We start from the raw sequence: 19,706 nt of genomic DNA, 5'->3' as shown, positions 1-19,706 counted from the left end.
TGACCCTCAACATGCTCTAGGAGATACAGGAAACCACAGAGAGAGAATAAAGGATAGGAGGAAAACAATGGCTGCATAGGAGAATCACTTCGAGATTCCCCATGGAATCAAACAGAAACACTGGAATCGAAGAGCACCAGGCCTGAAACAAAAACTCCCCAGGAGGCTCTGACAGCCGACTGGAGCTGCAGAAGAAAGATCAGTGCTCTCCAGGACAAGACAAGTGAAATGATTCAGGCCGAGGAGCAGAGGAAAACAAGAATAAAAAGTGAGCAGAGCCTAAGAGACCTGTGGAACACCACCAGTGTCCCGGAAGGGTAATCCCTAAAGGAGAAGAGAGAGAAGGGGCAGAGGAAATAGTCAAAGAAAAACTAGCAGAAAATGAACAAATTTAATAAAAGACATCAACATGCACATTCAAGAAGCCCAACAAAGCACAGAAAGGATAAATTCAAAGAGAACTATTCCAGACATAACAAACTGTCCAATGCCAAAGGGCAAGAGAGAGCTCTGAAAGTGGCAAGAGGAAAGGAACGAGTTATTTACAAAGGAATCCCAGTAAGATTAAGTGCCAATTTATCATCAGAAACAATGGAGGCAAGAAAGCAGCAGGGAGAAATATTTAAAGTGCTGAGTGAAAACCACTGCCAACCAAGAATTTTAGATCCAGCCAGATTTTGTTCCCAGAAACGAGGGCGAGATGAAGACATTCCCAGATAAACAAGAGGTGAGGGAGTGCGTCACCGCTAGAGCTGCCTACAAGCCATGACAGAGGGTTCTTCAGGTGGGAAGGAAAGGACGTAGACGGTGGATCAAAGCAGCACAAAGAAGCAAGAACCTCTGGTAAAGGTAACCACACAGGTAATTACAAACGCCAACACTACTGTACTGTATTTTTTGGTACATAACTCCACTTTTTACTTCTTAAAGGTTCTAAAATGAAAATGCCTAAAAAGTAATGCTGAATCTATACTTTTAGAATACTCTGTATAAAAATATAATTTGTAACGCATGACAAAAAAGGTGGGAAGGCAGGGGTATAGGATCAGTGTTCGTGTGTGCTATGGAAGTTAAATCAGAATCTAATCAAACCTACTGTTATAGATTTAAGATATTAAATTTAATCCCCATGGTAATCACAAAGAAAATATATGAAAAATATATACAGAAAGGAATGAGAAGGGATGCAAAATGATAAAATACAGAAATTCAAATAAATATGAAAGTAGTCATTAATGGAAAAACTGAGGTCAAAAAAGGTATGACCCACAAAGACAAAAGAGCAAAATGGCAGAAGCCAGCCCTGCGTTATTGGTAGTGACTTTAAATGTACACGGACTAAACACTCCAGTCAAAAAGGCAGGGATTGGCAGAATGGATTACAAAGTGTGACCAACCACATGGAACAGCTGTAGCAATCCCAGACAAAACAGACTTTAAAAAGAAGGGACTACACACAGGTAAAGGGGTCAATTCAACAAGAAGACTTAACAATTGTAAATATATGTGGGCCTAACAGCAGAGCCCCAAAATTTAGGAAGCAAATATTGACAGATCTGAAGGGAGAAACAGATGTTCTCAACAATAGTAGGAAACTTCAATACACCAGTTTAAATGGACAGAACATCTAAGCAGACAATAAGGAAATACAAGACGCGAATGATCCTCTAGAAACAACCAGACCTCACAGACCCTCACACAGAAAGCTGCACCCAACAGCAGGGTACACATTCTTCTCTAGTGCACCCATATGGTAGGACACAAAACAGGTCTCAATGAATTCCAAAGTATTGAAGTAATACAGTGTATCTTCTCCTACCAAAGGAATGAAGAGGAAATCAATAACAGACGGAGAACTGCTATTGACAGTTTGTTTAACTTAAACAAACCCTGAGTACCAGCACAAAGACAGACGTACAGAACAACGGAATGGAATTGAGAGCTCGGAAATAAACTCTCACTTCTATGGCCAATTGAGTTTTGACAAGGCCACCAAGTCCGCTGAATTGGGAAAGAACGGTCTCTCACTCTTCAACAAACGGTGCTGGGAGAACTGGGTGTCCATTTGTAACAGGATGAAGGAGGAGCCCCACCTCACACCAGACACAAAAACCAACTCCAAAGGATCAAAGAGCGAAACATAAGGACCCAAACTATCAAACTCGTAGAAGAAAACCCAGAACCTTGTGTTAGGCAATGGCTTTTTAGACTCTCCAGCCCAAGAATAAGCAACAAAAGAAAAAACAGACAAATGGGACCCCATCAAAATTAAAAGCTTTGGTTCCTCAAAGGACTTTATCATGAAAGCAAAAAGACAACCCATAAAATGGGAGAAAATATTTGGAAATTACATGCCCAATAAAGGATTAATATCCAGTGTATGTCAAAAAAAAAAAATCCTTCAACTTAACAAAAAGACAAACAACCCAATTAAACAATGGGCAAAAGACTTGAATAGATATTTCTCCAAAGAACATATACCAGTAGCCAGAAAGCACATGAGAAATGCTCAACATCACTAGCCAAACAAAACCACAATGAGATACCATTGAACACCCATTAGAATGGCTGTTATTAAAAATGGGAAAGTCACAAGTGCTGGGGAGGGTGTGGAGACACCGGAACGCTAATCTACGGCTGGTGGGAACGTGAACTGGTGCGGTCGCCGTGGGGCAGTCAGGCAGTTCCTCAGGAAGTCAACACAGAATTACCATACAACCTGGCGAGCCCAACTCTAGGTAGGGGCCCCAAGGAATTGAAAGCAAGGGCTCGAACAGATATTTGCACACTGATATTCATCGTGGCATTATTCACAATTGCCAAAAGATGGAAGCAACCCAAGTGTCCGTCAACCAATGAATGGATAAATAAAATGTGGTATATACACACAATGGGATACTATGCAGCCACAGAAAGGAATGAATTCAACAGCCGAGTGGATAATCAGGATGTGGTATATACCTATGATGGAATACTATGCAGCAGTAAGAAGGAACAAGGTCCTGAAACATAAGGCAACATGGATGGACCCTGAAGATACAATGCCGAGTGAAGTAAGTCAGACAAAAAGGAGAGATACTGTATGTCACCACTTCTGTCAACTCCCTGAACAATGTAAAATCAGTGTCTTATGATGCAGAATATTGGGGGCCTAGTGATAGAAGCTAGTGAGGGGGACTGATAATCTAGTATGTTCGGGTATGTTAACGACGGTGAATTCACAGGTGTGGGAATGGCTAGGGGTGACGATTGTCAATCGGATTATAAGTATCAGAGCTCTACTGAAGGTGAACAGGATTGAGAGGGGCTGTGTAAAGGCATGTTTCCCACAGGTCAGCACCACAAATATAGACAGGGGCTTGCATGATATACTTCTAAGGTATGACACTGGTACAGAGAGTTGACAACAGAAGGGTATATGGGGAAAAACCTACCTATTGTATACCAGGGACCATAGTTAATGGGAATACCTTACTAACTTACTAGTACCACACAAATACTAGGGACAAATAATTAAGGGCTGAAAAGAGCAATGGAGTGTTCTGGGTCATGAGAATTGTTTAAAATGGAGAGTGATGAGAACTGCACAACCAAGTGATGATAATGTGAGATATGGATGGATGATTATTGACAGAATATCTGCTATGTGAACTTAGGAACCCCCTACTTTACAAGTCAAGCCCTCAAACTTGAGGCTTACTCTTGTGAAACTTACGGTTGTAAAGGGGAGGCGAAGCCCACCTACAATTATGCCCAGGAGTCACCTCCAGGGAATCTCTTTTGTTGCTCAAATGTGGACTTTCTCTCTCCCCAAGCCTAACTCTGCAAATAAACTCATCACCCTCCCCTGACGTGGGACAGGACCCCCTAGGTGAGTGAGTCTTCCCAGTGACGTGGGACACAGATTCCAAAAATGAACCTGACCCTGGCATCGCGGGATTGAGAATGCCTTTTTGACAAAAAGAGGGAAAAGAAAGGTAACAAAATAAGGTTTCAGTGGCTAAGAAAATTCAAATAGAGTCAAGAGGCTGTCCCGGAGCTCACTCCTATGCAAGCTTCACCTAGATATGCCAAATGACCACAGTAGGATCAGCCCAAGTCGACAGTAGTCCCAAAAACCCTAAAGAATACCCGGGTCCGTATCTGGGACTCTACAAAAGATTCACTCACTAAGTTTATTCTTCAAAAACTTAAATCCCCCAGAGAGCTCCTGTGCCAGCTAAGTCCCAAAACCCAGAGGCAATAGCCTCTTCAAGAACATCAACCAGATGTGTCCCTTTTTCCCATTATGTCAACACCACTTTTCAACATGAACAAGACATCCTTGAAGATCAGGAAAATTATTAAACTAGAGGAAGGAGTAGCAACAGACAAGATAGAATTTAACAAAGGATTATGAATTCTGAATCTCTGTTATTTTCTTTCTCTTAGCTACTAGGGTATTGGAATATTTACAAAGAAAGAACTGAAATGGTGGAACTGTAACCCACAGCATCCTTTGAAATTTGCTCTCTAACTACTTGTTAAGTTGCATTTGGAAAGTTACCACCTTTTTGTATATATATATATATCACAATAAAAAAGGAATGAAACCCTGATATATGCAATAAAAGGGATTAACCTTGAAGACTTCAAGTTGAGTGAAATAACCCAGACACAAAAGGAAAATATTATATGATCTCACTGTTTTGAAACAATCAGAATAAGCAAACTTGTAGAGTCAGAATCTAGAATATAGGTACCAGGAGATGTGGTGTGGAGAGGAAATAAAAGTTATTAAAATGTACAGGGTCCTACTGGGAATGATGGAAATGTTTTGGTGATGGATGGTAGGGATGGGAGCACATGGTGAATGCAATTAACAGCACTGAAATATGCATCCAATTATGATTAAAAGGGAGAAATGTTAGACTGTATATATGGTAACAGAATAAAAATGTTTTAAATATATGGAACTACAGCACACAAACAGTGAACCGTAAGTTATACTGTGGTCTACTGTCAGCAGTACAATTATTAAAATGTGCTCTCGTCCATTGTAACAAGCACCCCACAGTTATCCAAGGTGTTGGTGGTAAGCTGGTGCATGGGATTCCTGTATTTTGTGCAGGATTTTTCTGTAAACCCACAACTTCACCAGTAAAGGAAAAAAATACAAAAAACAAAAAAACCATGATCCAGCGCTATGCTGCCTACAGGAGACACACACAGACAGAAAGTAAAAGAACCGCACAGCTTTGTCAGGCAAACAGCACCACCAGGGAAGCTGGAGCAGCTACACTGATATCAGACAGGAGACGTCAGGACATACAACTCCTCAGAAACTCGTGCACAAATATTAGCAGCAGGATTCGTAACAGCTAAAACATGGTAGCAACCCAAATGTCCCCCCACAGATGGACGGATAATCAAAATGAAGCACAGCCACACAGCGGACTGTGATTCCATCATGGAACGGAACACAGCACTGCCAAGTGCTGCCACTCGGATGAACCTTGACAATGTCAGGCCAGGTGAAAGAAGCCAGTTGCTCAAGACCACGCCCTGCATGATTCTGCCCCGTGCACGTCCAGAGGCAAAGAAAATCTACAGACACAGGAAGTAGGTCAACGGCTGCTCTGCAGGGGATGCCAAAGGACACGGTGTTGCGAGGTTCTAGAGCTGCCCGTGTGGCTGCAGGTGTTGTCAACAGCCCCCAACCACTAAACCACTAACCCTGAGCACCCTGCACAGTGCCCTGCACTGTATGTGACTCGCATCTCAGTGAAGTTGTTACAGGCGAGGGAGGGAGGGAGGCTGGAGGCAGCACCCTAAAGACTGAAAGTCGCAAAGGGCCCGGAGAAAAGCTGACACCCCGGCAGGACGGGGGTGTCTGCCTGGGGAGGAGGGGCATTCTGGGGGGTGGGGGCACGGGCAGCCAGGCCGGGGCGGGAATGAGGAGCTGCACGTGGCGCACCTGGAGAGCGGCCAGCACACCTTGCCACACAGCCTCGCCCGGAGCTTCCACCATAAAGCGGAGAGTGTGGGGCCCGGAGACGCTGACGAGAGACCCGGGGCCTTTACCCGCAGTCGTCCGTTCCCCCTCACTTCCGTGTCTCCACAGCCCCCTCTTCCTTCACAGCCTTCAAGGCTCCACGCTGCCATTTCTTCTCACAGGCCCTCGCTGGCCTCCTTCCTTCATGTTCTTGGCCTTTCCCGGACGCCTGGGGGTCCTGCCAGGGCCCTTCCCCAGAGGCCCCCATCCCTCCTACAGTGCCAGCCAGCTGCCTCTGCTCCAAGGGGCCCTCCCCACCCTCAGACTGGCCCCGCCCCAGTTCCCAGCTCCCCAGCCCCAGGAGCAACCCTCACCGTCCACAGCAGGGCCTGGCCTGCACACCTCTCCTAGGGCTCCCCACACCGCACTCTGCTCCTGGGCACACGAGCACAGCGACACGGCCGCTGCGGGTAACACCGCCCCTCACCCGGGGTCTCGGGGAAAGTGAGCTGACCGAGGACTTTCCAGGTGGCCGGCTCCCCCAGCCCTTGCCCAGCATCGGGCTGCGGCTGTCCCAAGGCCCAGGCCTGGTGCTCCCCCTCCCTCCCCTGTCCTCCAGGCTGCAGGCATCATGCCCTCTGACTTCTAAGGAGCGACAAAAAGGGCAGGGAAGAATTCTCCTCCGTAAGCTCCTCCACCTTAGAGCACAAGCAGGGCAAGGAGGGGACCCACCGGGGCACAGCCTCCTCCAGTGTGGCTCGAGACTGCGTTTCACATGGAAACCGCCTGCCACCGGGAGAGGAACCCACACTGCAGAGGACGTGCAGACCGTTTTGGTAAAGACATCCCAGTTTTTACTTTGTTTAAAATTCAGCATAAAAATAAAGACCGTTGTTCTGGGAGAGGATCGTGGGGAGACAGCAGAGCGAGAGGCTCCAGGAACCAGACCCTTCACTCAAACAGCTACTGAACTGGCAGGAAGCGCCTGCAGCACCGACTGTGTTGGAACGCTGGCAGGTCATGGAGCACCGCACGGCGTCCAGGGAAGGGAAGCACGAAGAGGCCGGTGACCTGCCTCCCACACAGGGGCCGCCATCCCTGTGGGAACCGCAGCTATGCCGGGGTGGGGCAAAGGGACCTTGGTCCCCCAAGCCAGAGGCGTGAGGCCTGTCGGTGGCACAGCCTGTGAGGGGCTGCCGCTGGAGGCGGACAGAGGGGACTCCTGCAGAGGCACTGCCCCCCCCACTCTTCTTTTTTCCCTCTTTCCTCTTTCCATTCCCCGTTTGGGAGCATAAATAGACTGGAAAAATCACAAACTGACAGCTCTAGCCCTCAATCAGAAAAAGAAAAAAAGAAAACAACAAAGAACAACAGTAACCCTAGAAGGATGGGAGCATTAGATTTCCAGTTACAACAACTTAAAACTCGGACCATCCAGTTCTCCATTTAAAACCACAACACACAAGGCAACAGGAAAGCATGACACACTCACAGGAAAAAAGAATTCCCCAGGAACCATCCCCAAAGGAAGCTCACAGACTGGAAAAACCTTAAATCAACAGTCTGAAATATGTTCAACGGGCTAGAGGAATTCATAGCCTGAAAACTACAGTAAATTAGGACGGCACTGCCTGAACAAAATAAAGAAATAGAAATTATAAAACGTCACCAAATGGAAACTCAGCCACTGAAAAACACAATAATTTAAATGAACAACTCCCTAGAGGAGTTCAACAGCAGACTTGAGAAGAAGAAAGCAAGATCGGCAAACACGAAGACAAGAAAGCTGAAACTATGCAGTGTGCAGAGCAGAAAGAAAAAAGAATGAAGAAAAATGAACAAAGCCCAAAGGATCTGTGGGACACCATCAAGTGCACCAACACATGCATCATTGGAAGGCCTGGAGGAAAGGGGGCGGGAACAGTACTTGAAAAAATAAGAGCCCTGAACTTCCCAAACCTGATGCGAGACACGAACACACACATCCAGGAGGCTCGATGGACTGCAAGCGGGTCAGACTGAAAGCAAACCACATCAAGATGCAGGGTGAAGCTGTTAACACCCAAAGGCAAAGGGATTTCTGAAAGTAGCAGGAGAAAAGAGATTTGTCACATACAAGCAACTCCCAATCAAAGGAACAGAAGATTTCTCATCAGAAACCATGACAGCCAGAAGATAATGGGATGGCAGATTTAAATTCCTTAAGGAAAAAAACATCCACCAAGAATTCCACATCTGGCAAAATTATCCTTCAAAAAATTGAGAAATTAAAACACTTACAGACAAAAGCTGAAGGAGTTGCCCTACAAGAAATGCCAAAGAGAGTCATTAGGCTCAAATAAAAGGACACTAGAGAGAGACTTGAAGCCTGAGCCATAACAAGAAATAAAGAAAAGCGGTGAAGGTGATTACACAGGCAAACACAAAATCCTGTAGTATTGCACTTCGGGTCTGTCCCGGCTTTCTCCCTGTAAATGACTTAAAAGGCAAATGTGTAAAGCAGTAATTAAAATCTAAGTTAAAACAGGCATCCGATGCGTAAAAATACAGCCAGAAACAAGGACTGAGAGAGAGGGATGGAGATACAGAAGTACAGGAGGAGGCTTTAGGTGTTCGCAGGCTGCCAAAACAAGACCGGTACCGCTGAAGAGGAGCCACGACCAGAGCCGGCAGAACCGACAGCGACAGGGCAGACCTGGAGGGCCGACAGGAGGAACCGACGCGTCCGAAGGCAGCTGCAGGCCTTAACAAGAGGGAAAGGTCCCAGCAACAGTCACTTAGTATTTTCCAGCCCTGAGTCTGAAGATTGAAGAAGCTTTCTCTGCCCTCACTGAGATAAATAAAAGTAATTCCACAAGCATGTTGTACCTAAAAAACAAAGCTTTGAGGAAGACCTTAAAAACCCCCAGAGAGGAAGCCCTGGCACTGACGGCAGCCCTTGTCCTGGTCACTGGCAGGTGGGCCCCGTGGGCTGAGGCGAGACGGGCTCCTGTGTGAGCGAGAGGGGCCCTGCTGGCAAGAACAGAGGTCCCCAGCCCCCGGAAGGAGGAAGCCCCTCGCCAGGGACACTCACCCACTGACTCATCCTTGCAGACTTCGACCTTGGCCTTCACCTGCCCAAGGGCCCCGGGTGCAGCCTCGGCCCCCAGAGGGTCCTTCTCGTCCGGGGGACCCGCATCGGCGCCTGTGGGGTCCGGCTCTTCCAGGGGGAAGTCCAGCTCTGCCGACCGGCTCAGGGGCTTGACGGGGGACCCCTCCCCACTGGGGACAAGGCCACTGCTCTGCTCCCTCTCCTCGTTGTCCTTCATCTTCTTGTAATGCAGACAGGGAATGCTGCTCAGAGGAGGGTCGTGCTTCTGTATGGAGAGAGCACAGCACCGGTCACAAGGGTGACTCCAGAGCCTTCAAACCCGAGGCCTCCCGCTCGGCTTCCATGGCTGCGACGAGCGTGCACAGACCCATGGCAGTAAACTCATCACTCTGCGTGCCCTACCCGTATGCTGCCCGTCCCCAGGAAGTACGGCCTGGACCAGGTGACCACCCGGGACTCTCTGTGCAGGTACACGGGGACCCCGGAATTGTGGAAGGTCATGATCCACCCGTCGGGCAGGGGCTCCGTAGGCGGACGGCCACGACCTTCAGAGAGAACAAGAAAACCCTGGAATAACTTAAACAACACTTAGCATCATCAGAATGTCTTATAAATTATGACTCGTGGCAGATAAAGGCAGCAGACCGTTTAAGTCCCGGAAAGGACCTCTAGGAAGTGGGGAAGCAGGAGGGGGCTCTGCCCACCCCGCCCCAGCCCCGGGCCACAGGCCCCCGCACCAGGAGCTCATCCGCCTGCCTCACTCGCCGCTGGAGCCCCAGCCCTACACCAGCGCAGGGTGTGTGGCCATAACTTACAGTTGGCACGGCGGCAGCTTATACTTGTTGAGTCAGCACATGGGAGAGCCCAGAACAGGGTTCTGCAAGGCAGCGCCTCGCCTCTGTGCCCCAGGAGCCAGAGGAGCTGCCCCTGCGGGCTCTGGGCTCCTCACCCGCCCGCTCGGCCAAGGCTCCCCAGGGCCAGGACCAGGGCAGCCTTCACCACACTGCGGACGCATCGGCCACTGCTCCCTCGTCACCAGGAGAGTCTTTACTTTCCCCGAGCCCTACCCTCTCACCAGCAGGTAACACGCTGCTGCAAAGCTGTAAACCTGGAAGTCGAGTTTACATTGTCTATTCTTCCACGCTTCTATCACTCATTCCCATTTCTTACAGGGAGTCACAAAAGAAAAGGAGTAAAAAAAAAAAGTTAAGGGCCTGTAATCTGCTTCCTCACCATCCACACTCAGTCCTGGCTGTGGATTTCACTGAAGCTTGATTTTCTTAAAGGTATTAGAAGCAAATTAAAAATTTGGAAACAAAGTGAAAAAAAGCAAGTGAAATTTAAAGAACAGAACAGGAAAGATTAAAAAGGCGTCAGTGACTCTGAAGTGGAAGGGCCCACCCGGGCCGGGGCCACGGCTGGCGGAGAGCGCAGGCAGGGCTGGCCTCCCGGAGGTGGTGCCACAAGAGGGGACCTGCTAGCCCGCTCCTCCCAGGCTGGCTCCAGGACGGATTGCCCCACTCCAGCGATGGGGGACATCAGGAAAAGCCAAGCCCAGAACAGGCCCACGGGTTCAGCCACATGTCCAAGAGGTCCACGGTGACGGCCAGAAAGCAGTCCCGGGCCACAGGCCACCTGCCCCAGCTTTCTTCCTGCTTGGCCTCACCACCTTCTGCACCCCACTGGCCTCGAGTCTCCCCGTTGAGCCCAGGAGCCCCCATGTCTCTTCAGAGCCACCCTCCACTGCACCGACCTCTTGACCAGGGCGCACAACACCCCCCAACACCTGTCCCTGCCCCCGTGGGGGCCACGCACTTCCTCCCGTTTCCTCTCCTGTCGCACCCAGGCCCAGACAGAAGACCAACTCTGCTGTCCGAACCCCTGACACCCTCCCTCCGGGACGGGAGCTTCCGTTCTGCCAGCCTCGCCACGCGGCCTGCCAGGGCAGGAGTTTAAACCAGAGCTGGTCCCAGCGCTCGCCAGCCTCTAACGGCCTCCCCGACTGTGAAATCCAGAGCTCGACCATGACCCGAGGCCACCACCCGCACCTGCCACCTCTGCCCCGCTCCCTGGCTCGCACCAGCACCCTCGCCTCAGGGCTCCCCGCCCCGACCCACCCCAGGGGCCCTCCCCATCCCTCTGCGGGACGTCAGCTCTGGGTTCCACAGGGCATCCCCCGGCCTGCACGCGGCACTCGCCTTGGGGTTCTTCCCGTTTCCTGCCTGCTGTCCCTTCGGCAGTCCCGGGGCTACACGGGGCCGTGGCCAGGACTCCAGCGTGAGCCCGCTGCCTGGCTCTCTGGGTGTACCGTCTGCTGCCCCGCGCACACGGCTCGGTCCCACAACTCACTCTTGAGCACTGTTTTAATCTTGGTCATCATGGGCTGCACACTGGTTTCTCCATCGGATGCATGGTCACTGTCTCCTCCGTATTTTTCCTCCATCCGCCTCTTTTTGGGGGCACAGAGGCCCTCTTCCAGCAGAGCATCCACGTCATTGTCAAAATCATCCTGCAAAACACTCTGTTACGGTCCCGTGACGCCAGGGGGCCAGCCTCGGGGACGGGGGCGGCGAGCCCCACGCCATGGGCTGGCACGGCACTAACGAGGACAGACACGGAAACGAGGTGCCCTGGCGGTGCCCTGGCGGTGAGCGACCACCTGAAAAGCGAAGGGAACGGAACCGCCAGCTAGTGCCAACTCTGGGTCCAGGCCGGCTCGCCTGCAGGGAGAGCTAGGCGGCCCCTCCTGTCAGGTCTGACAGAGGGGACAAAGGCGGCCCAGCAACTGGACCTCGTTAGGAACATCTGCCAGTGGGGCCTCATTACGGCTTCCCTGTGTTAATTTCATGGCACCTCAGATGAGGTGGTGTTTTGGGACTTTGTTTTTATCTTTCTGCCACGCCCACTCTCAAAAGATGCCGCGACCCCCGAACGCCTCTCTGTGGGTTTTGCCAAGAGCCCTCCAGAGGAGGGGCCCCCGACCTACCTCGTAGGAGAAATTCAAGGCCTCTTCATCCACTCTGTCTCTCTGAATGATCGCTTTAGCCGAGAACCCGCCTGCGCCTTCTTCATCTAGCTCCAAATTGTCAGTAAAGTCTTCTAACTCATCGAGCACTGCGTACTCCACTCTCTTTTCCTGATCCAGCTCATTCTCCTCATCCTTCTTATCCGCACTCTCACCCCCTAGGCCTACCCCGTTACCGACACTCCCGCCACAGGGACAAGCATGCACGTCTCCGAGAGGACTAGGGACAAACGCGCACTCGGCCCGCGCGTCGCGCTCCGCTCCCGTGTACAGCACCTTCCTGTCCTGACTCCTGCAGCTCTCGGTAAAACTCACACTAATCTTTACATCCTTAAGCAACTTAAGGTCAGGGGAGAACTTCCGGAGCGCCGGTGCATGCCGGGCGGTGCGTGGGCTGGGGCCGCCGCAGTTCGGGTCTATGAGGAGGCGGCCCTGAGAGAAGGGTCCTTTGGCGAGAAGAGACGCTCCGCAGAAGCTGAACGGGTCCTCGGCAGGGGGTTCGGACTGTCCATCACCACCAGAGCCAACGTCCATTACCTCTGCATCACTGGACGTTTGCAGGGGAGGTGGTGGAGACTGTTCACGGGCCAGCGCCTGGAAGGGCCGGGCGGGGTCCTCCATCACTGCGTCTCCTGCGGGCTCACGCGGGAGAGGAGAGGGGCGCTCAGTGGTCTCCATATTAAAAGCGGTTAAGACTACGTTAAAAGACCAGAGGCTTACGACACCTGACACCAATCTACAGCGCTAACATGCACAAGTCCGTGGGGACCCGGCTCCGTCCGGGCCGCGCTGCACACGCTGCGGCTTAGTCAAGCTGGCCACATTGCTCTTTTCATTAATGTAGACAGCTTTTAGAACCACTGCCTCAATTATTGGAAATCACAATGCACTCAGCTTAAATGACTGACGGCTAAGCGAGTCTGTCTTCATGCCAAAGTGGCACCTTTCTTCTTCCACCTGCAAAGAAATTCAAAAACATCGTCACAACCTAACAGAAGCCTCCCGCTTGCCTGGTACAAATTAGGAGTCGAGCGCTATTAACAGTGTGGAGAAGAGCTTAAAATAACGCTGCCTAGGAGGAGCTTTCCGGAATCGGAACACGCTCACTACACTGTTTTGTTTTAGAACCTTGCTTTAATTTCAGTCCAGGCTGAAGTATTTTATTAACAGTCTACATTACCTCCTGCTTCAGAAGCACAAAAACAGGATCGTCTTAGGACTCAAGAAGAAGGAAAGAAAATGACACTCCACCTTGCCGCAGCGTCCCCGACTCGCCTCACCAGGTGAACAAGTGTGAGGCGCCAGGCCGCCGTTCCCTGGATCCACTCACCTGCAAGCGCCAGGCCCTCGCGCAGCTCTGCGGCACCCCGGGCCTCAGAGGTGCGGCCAGGTGCTCTGCTAACCCAGGACCCTGGGGCTCGCCTGGGCCCGCAACGTGGCACGTGGAGGAGGGAGGAGGCAGCTGCCAGGGTGAGGGGGCGACAGCTGGGAGAAGGGAGCCTGCCCGGCGCAGCTGGGGGAGCCGCAGGCACCTGGGGGCCATCCAGAGCCCGGCTCCATCCTTGGGGCAGTAAGGAGCCGCGGAGGGTAAAGCAGCCCTTGGACCCCAACAAGGCCCCTGCTTCAGAGCGGAGGCTGGCCCGGGCAAGGAGGCAGCCCTCCGGCCAGAGGATAGGGTGCGAGTCCCTGGCCAGGGGGCTGTAGGAGAGGGTAGAGGTCAAGAGCTGTGGACGGCACTGCCCGCACTTGCTGACCAATGAGGGTGAGGAGAGAAAAGGGAATGAACGCAAAGAAGGCTTCCCCCTGGACGGACGCAAGTATTCTAGCACCCAGGCAGAAGTGTGGGGATGATGGAGAACACAACACCCAGGCAGGCCCGTCCAGCAAGTGCCGCAACCACACAGGTGGAGCCAGGTGCAGCAGTGAGGCGGAAGCCACCAAAACCCCAGGAGGGAGCCACTCAGGGGGCCACGACTGGGGACCTTCTTCACAGAGGAGACAGAGAAGGAGGGTCAGGGAGCGGCCACGTGGCCACACGCACAGACACAGCCTGCACGCCCGGGTGCCAACACGCTCGTGCAGCCTGCAAGAGGCGTCAGATTGGTGGTGTGCACACACCTCACACCCAAAACCACAGGAAGGACAGGATACAGTGGACGCCACAGCTTAAGAAGTTTCCAGCAAAGGGGAAAGTGCCTGCAGAGGCCTTCTGAAGGGAACACAACAGCCACAGCCATTCGACAAACAGGCATGGAACGCCACCAAGGCAGGCAGCTACGGGAACAAGAGGTGAGCCCCAGCCGGCAGGACACAGCTGTGAGGGAGGCCCACCGAGTCACGCTACTTCCTGGACCCTGGGTGCCCTAAGGTTCTAAATTCACCGGGACTTCAAGGCAGTCTCCGCCCCTCCCAGGTGTGTGCCTCGAAGGTGTACCCTGGAATCAAGGAAGTACAGCACTGAACTGCCAACACACGTGGAATGGCACTGAGTGCCAGGGAGGTGCAGCTGGGCGAGCTCAGCCACAGCAGGTGCAGGAGGGGCTGTACCCTGGCAACCGAGAGAGAGCACTTCAGGGAGGGACGGCGGTCAGCAGACCAGTGCAGCCGCTGCAGAGTGGGGTGCAGCCCCTCAGAAGCCAGGCATACACCTGCCGTGTGACCCGCAGCCCCACTACCAGCCGCACCCAGAAGAGCTGACAGCAGGGACACAGACCTCTGCACACCGAAGTTCACAGCTGCACTACTCACGAAAGCCTACAGATGGAAACAACCCAAGTGTCCATCAACTGATGAATGGATACACAAAATGGGATTTTATGCATACGATGGAACATTATTCAATTGTAAGAAGGAATGCAGTCCTGAAGCACGTGACAACAGGGATGAACCTTGAGGACACTGAGTGAAATAAGCCAGACACAAAGGGACAATTACTGTGTGCCCTCAGTAACATGAACTAACTAAAACAAGCAAACTCTTGGAGTTAAAATCTAGAGTACAGGTTACCAGGATAGAGCGTAGAGAATGGGGAGCTGATGCTTAAATTGTAGAGAATTTTTAATAAGGCTGATTGTAAATGTGTGGAAACAGAAGTGATGGTAGCACATAACTGTAAGGGTAACGAACAGCTCTGAATTACAGGTGTGATTAGGGTTGAAAGGGGATATTTAGGGCTGTGTGTGTTACTAGAAAGAAAGCTGGAGGACAAAATACGGGTCTGTATGATGCAGCAAACCCTGTGGCGGGCAATGACTGCAATTAATAGTAAAAACAGAAGAATGTTCTTCCATGAACCAGAAAAAATGTACGTCACTGTCACAAGGTGTTAATCATGGGGGAAAATACACCTCATGCAAACTAGGGACTACAGTTAACAGTAATATCATAATATTCTTTCGTCAGTTGTTACAGAGGTCCCACACCAATGTTAAGTGTCCACAACAGGGTGGTGGGATTTTTCCTTTTGGAGCACTAAGAATGTTCTCTAGTTGACTGTGGTGATGAAAGCACAACTCTGTGATTATACCGTAAGCTACTGATAACACTCTCTGGGTGAACTGTATGGTGTGTGAATAGAATTTTAAAAGATAAAACAAAACCACAAACAAACCCCTCTGTGGACTCCGCCCCGGGCAGGTCTGTGGAGAACTGGTAAGAGCCGGTCTGTGATTCCAGGGGCGGAAGCGGCCCAGGTGGCGAGAGGCTCAGGTGGGCAAGGCCCTGCCTGCTGGGAGGCCAACAAGCAGAAGCAAAGACGGTGACGAACTGATGATGCCGGAGGAGCACTGAGCCTAGGGGAGAGTGAGTACTCTCGCTCCAAGGTCAGGGAACCTGCCCAGCCCCAGAAAACATGAGCTTGAGGCTTGGAGCTTGGGATGGGCAATCGTGGGCAAATTCCTTATCTTTCCTTTGTAAGCCTTCTCTACTCAGTGGACAAATGTTTGCTGGACGCCTTCCACATGGCATGTGCCTTCTGGGGGCTGAGGACACGAGACAGACAAAATCCTTGCCCTCCCAGAGCTCGTATTTCAGCAAAGGAAGATGAAACACAAATAAGAAAAACATGTACCACGCCATGTATTCAAGGGAAAATAAAGCAACAAAGGGGTTGGGGAAGGGGAGGCAGCTTTACAGAGTGGCTGGGGAAGGCATCCCAGCCAGTGGCCCACAGACGACAAAGGAGGGTCCACCAAGACCATGGCGGGGTCGGGGGGAGAACATTCCAGGTGATGCAGGTGGCAGAGCAAAGCCCTGGTGCAGGTGTGCAGTGTGTGTGGCTCTAAGAGCGTAGCTGCAGGGAGGGCAGGAGGCCAGGTCAGAGGTCAGCTGGGGTGAGCAGAGCCAGGGCTGGTCCTCCAGAGCTGCAGCCAGGACTCTGGCTCTTATCCCAAGAGAGATGAAGTCACTGGATAAAAGGGGTCAAACGGTAACATCACACGGTCCGAGGATAACGGTGCAGCCAAGGCCCACTTCTAAGTGCTCTACACACTTTAACTCACTCAACTCTCACAGGACAATGTGTGGGAAAAGATAAGCACAGAAACGTTGAGCAGTTTTCCCAAGGTCACAAAGCCAGGAAGTGGCAAGAAGGCGCATATCTGCACCGCCTTGCTTTTTTACTACCTTGCAGTTAAAAAGGGTGGCTGGGTGCAGAGAAAATCACGGGGGGGGTCAAGAGTGAGCTCACCAGGTACGTGAAACAGAACCCTAAGGTGCAGGTGGTGAGCAAGGGCCAGATGCTGGGTTAGGAGGGGAAGCTGACAAGACTTCCTGAGGATCCCATGGGAAGGTCGGACAGACGGGTGTCGAGGTGACTCCAAACTCAAGGACAGAGCAGCAGGAGGGCAGCACGAGGAGCGGGTGGGGAGGTGAAAATCGGGGCTGGGGCTGCACCCACACAATGGGCATCAAGGTAACCGGAGGAGACGCGGGAGAGGCAGCTGGAAATGCGAGGCTGGTCTCAGAAGAGACTCAAGACCGCGTGGAAGCCACCAAACCGGAGGGCATCGCCGAGGAGGGCAGGGGCTGCGGCCGAGAGAGGCCGGGATGGAAGCAGGGGAATCTGCACCGTGCCTGGCCACAACGGGCTGCAGCTCCCCGGGCCTGAGATGCAAACCCGGCCTTGCCCCGACCGGGAGACGGCGGCAGACCCCGAGCAGGGGGTCCCCCGATCCCTGGGCTGGCATCGGGGCGCCGCGGCGGCCTCCCCCAGCCCGGGGCCCGATGACCTCACCGGCCCCTTTGTCATCCTCCAACGGGCCCCATCCTGCCCGGGCAGCGCCGGGGCCGGGGTCGGCCCGCCTGGGGGACCCCCGGGGTCTGCGGCCCAGCCCCGGCCGCGGGGGTCCGAGCGCGCCCGGCCCGGCAGGCGCGGCCGTCGGGGACCTCTCGGCGGGGCCCGCTGTCAACAGGTGGCCGCCGCCTGGGCCCGGCCGCGCTCATTGTTCCCGGCGGAGCAGCCGCGCCCGCGCAGCGCCCCGCGGCCCAGCTCCCCGCGGGAAGCCCCGAGCCCCGCGCCCCGCGTCGCCTCACAAAGGCCCGGCCCGCGCCCGGGGGACCGGAGGGAAGGGGCGCGCCCTCGCGCAGGCCGCCGCCCGCCCGGTCCGCGGGGCGCCCCCTGCGCCCCGCACCTACCTCCGCGCCCGCGGCCCCGCCCGCGGCGCGCAGACCCTCGCCGCCGCCCCGCCGCCGCCGCCGCCCCTCGCCGAAAGGCCGCCCGGGCTCTCCCCGCTCGGCGGGACCCGCCTGCCGCGCCGGGCCGAGCGGAGGGCGGGCCTCCGCGGCGCGCGGCCAATCGCTCTGGGGGAGCCGCGGAGCGGGCTGCGCAGGCCGCCAATCGGCGCCGCGCGGCGTTCGCGGCCTCGGCGCGCGGGCCAATGGCGCGGCCCGCGGGGGCGGGACCAGCCGCTGTGGCGAGGGGGGCGGTCCGCGGCCGCGCTGGAAAACGCTCGCGCCTGGGCGGCGCGGGGCGGTCGGCCGCGGGGAGCGCCGGGAGCCGGGGGGCGCGGGGCATGCCGGGAGCGGGCGGCGGGAGCGCGGGGAGAGCCCGGCGCAGCCGCCGTGGCCCTCGCCGCGCAGTCCCAGCATGCCCCGCGCTCCCGCCGCCGGCTCGCGGGCTAAGCAATCGGCCCAAAAAGCAGCCACGTGTGGCTCGACCATATTTGGCCCTTTTCCGTTCGTGCATATGCGGGGAGACTCAAACCGGAGGACAGGAGTGGAGAAGGGGCCCCCTTCCCCTGGACCAGAATTCCGGTTAATACATGCATTAGGATGATGAGATGCGAAACCCCCGTTTCGGGGCCGCCAGGAGAGTAACCTGCAGACGAAAATCAGCCCGGGCGCTAAAACTGGGGTGCAGAAGGAGGGGAAGCGGGTCTTTCGGGGAGTGCGAAGTTTGTCTCCTGAGATACTAATCACAAAATGAAAATGCTCATTTTAGAGTGGAAAAAAAAACCTGGGGACACCTCCTTAAGCAAATGACCAAAGTCACCTGCAAGTGGGCACTGAGGTCCAGAGTTAACCAACTGTGCACTTTAAACATGTACTCTGCCTTGTGTAGATTGGGTATACCGCAATAAAATGGGGGGGGGCAGAAAGTTGGCTCCACCGTGGAAACATACTGCAGCCTCTCAAGAAGGACCTACTGTCCCAAAATCTGAATGTAATCACGGAGAAAGACCAGACAACCCCCGAAAATGAGGGACAGTCTATGAAATCACCAACCAGTGCTTTTCAAAAGTGTCAAGATCATTCAAATCAAGGAAAGACTGAGAAGCAGCTTAGATTAAAAGGGATATGACAATTAAATGCAACGTGGCATCTGCACCAGAGGTTGGGTCCTGGCCAGGAAAAGGGACCTCAGTGGGGCGCTTGGTGAAATTCTAATCGGGTCTGTAGGTTAGCGAATAGCTTACGCTGATTTCCTGGATGTGATCAGTTTACTGGGGTTTGCTCAAGGGGTTAAGTTTTGGAGAAGCTGGGTAAAGGGTATACAAGAATGTCTTTGTTCAATTTTGTCTTTTAGTAAGTTGAAATTATTTCAAAACGGAAAACTTTGAAAACTGGGGGGAAGGGACAGAGATAGAGTGATAGCCTCCCAGGAAGCTGCCCGGGCCCTTGTCCTCCCTCCTCCCCCCGTGTTCTCCTGTCTGCCCAGCGGGCACCGTCTTCCTCGGGGTTTGCCAGACTCCCTGTGGCTGGGCCAGCTGCCGGTCAGCAACCACCGGTTCTTGGCAATGCACCTGCACCTGCAGCAGCCTCTCCATACTTCAGTGGTGGACCCCAGACCTGCCCCTAAGCTGGTCCCACAGAGCTTGGAACTGGGTGACAGTCCAGGAGATTCGCCATGGGGCCTTGCTCACTCTAGGGCTTGGACTGTGCTATCTGCCGGCAGGTGAGACCAAAAGACGGGGGCTTGGGGGTGTCCGTGGGCACAAGGCCAGGAGCCCAGGCCAGCTGGGATGGGGCACAGGGTCACGCCGCGTTCCCCAGCCAGCCCTGTTTGCTCATGGCCTTACCTCTGGGCAGCCGCCCCCAGGCCCGCAGCCCCTGCCCGCTCCCCTCAGCTCAGTCTCAGTCACTGGGGGCAGAAGCGGCTTACCTGAAAAGGGACGTCT

The 19,706-nt window shown here is 53.5% G+C and overlaps 1 protein-coding gene across 2 annotated transcripts in view; it reads right to left on the bottom strand.

Annotated features, from left to right (window-relative positions):
* Positions 1 to 17,785, bottom strand: part of DGCR8 (DGCR8 microprocessor complex subunit) — a 42,757-nt gene extending 24,972 nt beyond the window's left edge. Inside the window, exons 1-5 of one of the 2 annotated variants that reach the window (XM_037823562.1) lie at positions 17,725 to 17,785; positions 12,052 to 13,047; positions 11,415 to 11,574; positions 9,468 to 9,610; positions 9,048 to 9,330 (exon numbers count right to left, since the gene is read on the bottom strand). In XM_037823562.1, the coding sequence (XP_037679490.1) occupies positions 9,048 to 9,330; positions 9,468 to 9,610; positions 11,415 to 11,574; positions 12,052 to 12,768 (1,303 nt within the window). In that variant the 5' untranslated portion in view covers positions 12,769 to 13,047; positions 17,725 to 17,785. Of the gene's footprint in view, positions 1 to 9,047; positions 9,331 to 9,467; positions 9,611 to 11,414; positions 11,575 to 12,051; positions 13,048 to 17,724 lie in introns of those variants that run through there. The other variant, XM_037823563.1, reaches the window with a different exon arrangement.
* Between the last annotated feature and the right edge of the window lie 1,921 nt (positions 17,786 to 19,706).

This window comes from Choloepus didactylus (assembly GCF_015220235.1).
Source record: "Choloepus didactylus isolate mChoDid1 chromosome 23 unlocalized genomic scaffold, mChoDid1.pri SUPER_23_unloc1, whole genome shotgun sequence".
Lineage (NCBI taxonomy): Eukaryota > Metazoa > Chordata > Mammalia > Pilosa > Megalonychidae > Choloepus > Choloepus didactylus.
Note: the sequence above shows the minus strand (reverse complement) of the source record. Positions and strands in the feature narration are given on the sequence as shown.